The 4,909-nt window shown below is 41.0% G+C and overlaps 1 protein-coding gene across 1 annotated transcript in view; it reads right to left on the bottom strand.

Annotated features, from left to right (window-relative positions):
* The window catches only part of LOC105292254 (DEP domain-containing mTOR-interacting protein-like), a gene marked incomplete at its 3' end in the record, with an annotated part of 54,218 nt that extends 51,372 nt beyond the window's left edge, over positions 1-2,846 (bottom strand). Inside the window, exon 1 of the mRNA XM_023530778.1 lies at positions 2,815-2,846. Coding sequence (XP_023386546.1) covers positions 2,815-2,846 — 32 coding nt within the window. The remainder of the gene's footprint in view (positions 1-2,814) is intronic.
* Positions 2,847-4,909: the final 2,063 nt, after the last annotated feature.

The following is a 4,909-nucleotide window of genomic DNA, read 5'->3' as shown; positions in this document are numbered from 1 at the left end:
GAATGGAATTTAATGGGTTTTGACATCCCAAGGGTTGAGATTATGAGCTGGCAGTATACTGGGCTGGAGCTCTGAGGTTAAGCTGCTCTTCCTTGCGAGACACAGTTATAGGCTGAACTGTGTTCCCCTAAAATACATATACGGAGGCCCTAGCCCTTGGTACCTCAGAATGTAACTATATGAGAAGATAGGGCCTTTTAAAATGTAAATAAATTAAAACAAGGTCATTGGAGTAGGCCCTAATCCAATATGACAACTGTTTTTATCAGAAGAGGACACAGACACGCACAGAGGAGAGGTCAAGTGAAGACACAGCTGGAGAAGGCGGCAAGGAGAGAGGTCTCAGAAAAATCCAATCCTGCTAACACCTTGATCTCAGATTTCTAGGCTCTGGAACTGTGAGAAAGTCACTTTCTGCTGTTTAAGCCACTCAGTCTGTGAAACTTCCTTAGGCAGCCTGAGCTGACCACGACTGTAGACTGGGGGCTCCTGAGTAGTCTGGGGATGAAAGGCTCCGCTGAGGAAGGGAGCGGGGAGAGAAATGAGAGAGTCCTAACAGCTGTTAACTGCACAGGAAAAAAAAGAACCATTTTAGTGGCGATCCTACTACGCGCCCAGTATCTTACCAAGCATTTTCACATGGGATGACTTAATTAATTGCTATGGCCTGAATGTTTGCATCTCCCCCAAATTCTCATGTTGAAATACTAAACTCTAAATGTCTAAGCTCTATGCTATACATCTGAAACTAATATAATACTGAATTTCAACTGTAATTTAAAAAAAATTTAAAAAAAATTTTTAATACATAAAGAAGAAATACTAAACTCCAAAATGTCAGTTATGAAAACAGGAACACAAAAGAGTAGGACTAGGAAGACTTGGCTCTCGTCCTGACACTGCGAGTCATCCCAGACGATCAAACTTCTGAGCATGAGAGTCCTACTGATAACATGGATAATGGTATCCACTCTGATTTCCTCATCACTGTCACAAAGCTCATTAATAAAGATAAAGAAAGCATGTGAATCCTTAGTATGGTGCTAGGCACAGTTTTTACTACTTTATTGGTATTAATCCTCATGTCAACTCCCCAAGGCAGGTCATGTTAAAACCACAAACGATACCAATGAAAAGTTGTAATTATTAATAAAAAAAAAAATGAGTCCTAATTAAAGAAAAAAAACACCTTCACATAGGCATGCTAAAGTCATCACACGAATCCTTCTAATAAATTCAGTGGCAATGACACCAAGTAATTTGTTTAACATGCTCAAAGTGGCAGAATGAGAAACATTAATTCTTAGATGTGATGTCTGTCAGGAACTCAAGAATAATAAAGACCAATTTATTTAGAAATTAAAATATGGAATAAGCTACCATATAATTTGGCGGAGGAGGAATATGTTATCAGCCAAAGAGGAGCTGCAAACATTCAGGCCATAGCAATTAATTTAAGTTGCTAACTTAAAAAAAAAAAAAAATTATTAGGTAATGTTTATCTTTAAATACTACAGAATAGAACCTTTCAGCTTCTATCCTTTCATGAACCCTGAGCTAGCTGTTAATTCTTGAGCATGCTCGATTTCCACCGACTCCTACCCTGCCTGGTGGGGAGAAGAAGCACTAGACACCGTCCCCTCAGCCCCATCAGGGCCTGGTACATTTCCATGTTTAGAAAACTGAGCAGAAATATGCTGGAGGGGAAAGAACTTTGAATGCAGGAGGCAGCCTGGAACTTGATATTTTTAGACGTTACAAGGGGTTGAAGACATTCGATGACTGCTACCATCTTTTTTCTTTTAGTCAGAAACACAGAATTCTAAAAATGAGCATTGAAAACTGCATAGTCCAAAAAAAAAAAAAAATCCCAATAAAGAGATAAGGATTTTTACACTGAAAATACATAAATAAGGATTTTGCCTGGCACCATGGGTACTTAATAAATATTTGGTGAATAAATAAATGTACAAGGGAACTAATAGAAATACTATTTTTTCAAAAACATAGGGAAGCTTCTCACTAACTTAGTAGGAATTCCCACCCCACAACTTAGTAATCAACTATTATCATGGAATTTATCTAAGTCTTTTTTTTTAAATTATGCTTTCACTTCTAGGATATTCAATTTGCAGAACTTTAATCCCTGGGATGCATGTGTGTGTCTAAAAAGCATTTCTTTTACTTGAACTAAACTTACCCCTTACAAGTTCTCATAGCTTTTAATACATTTATATGCATGAAGATCTCTAAGAAGGAGACAGAGTAAGCAATATTTCAAAATCTTGAAAAATGGAAATTTTGCATAGCTGAACCTCTCATGGAATAGCATTCTCTAGAAAGACTCCACAAAATGCTGAGCGAGGGGCTAAAAGCCACACTTTTCAACATAGCATTTTGCCTGGACAGGTCAGTCACATCGTCTGCCATGTCCAAGATCCCCCCTCGATTTAAAACTGCTTCCCACCCCTTGCCCACTCCAAGCAGGGTTCGAAAATCCTCTGCCTGTTTTGTTTACATGGGTCGCACCTGGCTGGAGAGCCCTTGACCTATGGTGGCCCCTGTCGATCCCCACTGGCAGTTCAACCAGGAGACCAAAGGCATAAGATTCTCCCCACTGCAAGGGACAGTAAGTAGCTAAGCCAAGCAGAATGGCTCCCTCCAAGGTTATACTAGACCTGACGTTTTCAGACTCCAGCTGTGCCATAGAACACTTTCTTGAAGTAGAACTTAGCCAGATGTCAATGTGTAAAAGCAGAACAATTGGGGGTGCTTTGGTTAAAAGGGGTATGGCTGCCGAGTCCAGAGTATTACCTGGTTTCTCCATTCAGTTCTCCAACATACATCCTCCAAATCCTCTTAACTATCTACATGGAATTCCTCAAAAAAGGGTTTAAAATGCCTAAACTAGAAGACATGGGGAATCTGGGCAACCAGGGGTGGGAGGGGACGGGGCGGGCCAGCACAGCAAGCTGAGAGAGCAGTAGGAAGAGCCCCCGAAGCTGGAAATGAGAGATGGCAAGAGACAATTCGAAGCGCCTTGGTTCTTCAGAGTTTTCCAGTCCTTCCTCTACTGTGTACACCCTACTGATAACCAGAACAGCACCGATCCCTTCAGGTGGCTGTATTCCAAAAGAGGAATCCAAAAAAGCTGCACCTCTCCTGGTTCTGAGGAGGTGTCTCCTGGGATAGAATTCTCTTCGAGGACCTTACACTCTGACCCAGGACCTTCTCCCAAGCTTCTGCGCCTCTCTCATACCTCCCAAGCATGCCCACTGTGCAGTCTGGACACCCCGGGCTCTTCTCCGTCCCCTGAACATGCCATCATCCTCCGTGCCTCTGCTACAGGCAGATCCCTCGTCTTGGAATGCTCCCTCCTCCTGCCTCCAATGATTCGAAGAAGTCTACCTGCTCTTCAGCTTGAAAGGCAACTCTTTCTAGCCTCCCACAGCCAGAAAGCAACCTTCTTCCCTTTGTTCTCCCATAACATTTTAATCACACCAATAAAGCATTCGTCCCACTGTATTACAATTAAATGACGTCAGGGGTGCTACTTATTTTTGCCATTCTAGTGCCCAGCACATAGTAGGGGGGTAGATCCTCATTGATGCGAAAAAATCAATTGGCACACATTATGCCCTCAGTATCTATCAATCTACATCAGTCAAATTGATCCACACTGCACCACTGGTGAGAACAAACATCTCTCTTTTAGCTGCCTTTTCAATTCCACCGGCTAAGGAATTTCAATACAAAAACCATCTTCCCCATCATTCATCTCAGACAGCTGGTTCACAGGCTTTAGATTCAAGGTGATTCTGTCATGTTCTATTCCTGTCCAGCTCACCAGCTGCTGAAATTGCATCAGACAATTTCCTCTTCCAGCCTGAGGAGAACAGACACTGCTGAGTGCAGGGCGTTAATAATCCCTACGAAATTACCATCCATCTGATAAGAAACGGAGAAACTGTTTTTTGAAAAAATAGCTCGCAAAGAACTGCAGCAGGTTGTGGAAGTCAGGGAACAAAAGCGGAGACAGAAACTACAGCTTCTCATTTAAAAACAGCGTCATAAATCTCAGCCAAAGTAAACAGTTTAATTAAAAAACGCAGCAAGCCAAACAGTAGGGCTGACAGTGGGAGCCTTGTGATTTGGATTGTAGCCCTGATGTAGATGGCCTTTAAACCAGAGCTATTGTCCTTTCCAGGTGTTCCACAGCAGCCAATACCTGTCCCTGGTGATCAGAGAACTCAGAGAAAATCACTCTTAATCACCTATCCTTGAAAGGCCCAGAGTCTAAAAGGATGAGAAAAAAGACTGGAAATAAGTGAAATCTAACACACTGCATTTCCTTTGAATGTTGGATTTATTTTACAATTAAAATTTATTTCAAATGATCAAAATAATACATGTCCATGATAGATAAAAACAATTCAAATATGTGTAATATGAAGTTGGGTAACTGGTGATGGATGAACTGATAATCTTTGAAGCTAGGAGGCAGATGCATGGGAGTTTGCCACACTATTGTATTTACTTTGTGATGTGTTTGAAATTTTCCTCAACCTCACTTTCCAAAAGAACCCAATATTAATAATTCTTGCAAAAAATGTATGATGTACACATATATAGATGGCTATATATATATATATATATATATATATATATATATTTTATGTGAAATAGGATCCTAATACACATTTCATGCTTGAATTCTCCCGGCCCTATCAGAACAACAAATACAGTGGTAGGAAGGAAAGAGACCACATGTGATTCTAGAGAGACAAAAGGAACTGGTCTCAGATCCTCCTTCCTCCTTCTCCTCCCTCTTCCTCCTTCTCCTCCTCCTTCTTTTTCTTCTCTCTCTCTCTCCAGAAAGCTGCAGTAAACACCTCAACAGTGCTAATGT

Source organism: Pteropus vampyrus, unplaced genomic scaffold (assembly GCF_000151845.1).
Source record: "Pteropus vampyrus isolate Shadow unplaced genomic scaffold, Pvam_2.0 Scaffold54, whole genome shotgun sequence".
NCBI lineage: Eukaryota > Metazoa > Chordata > Mammalia > Chiroptera > Pteropodidae > Pteropus > Pteropus vampyrus.
Note: the sequence above shows the minus strand (reverse complement) of the source record. Positions and strands in the feature narration are given on the sequence as shown.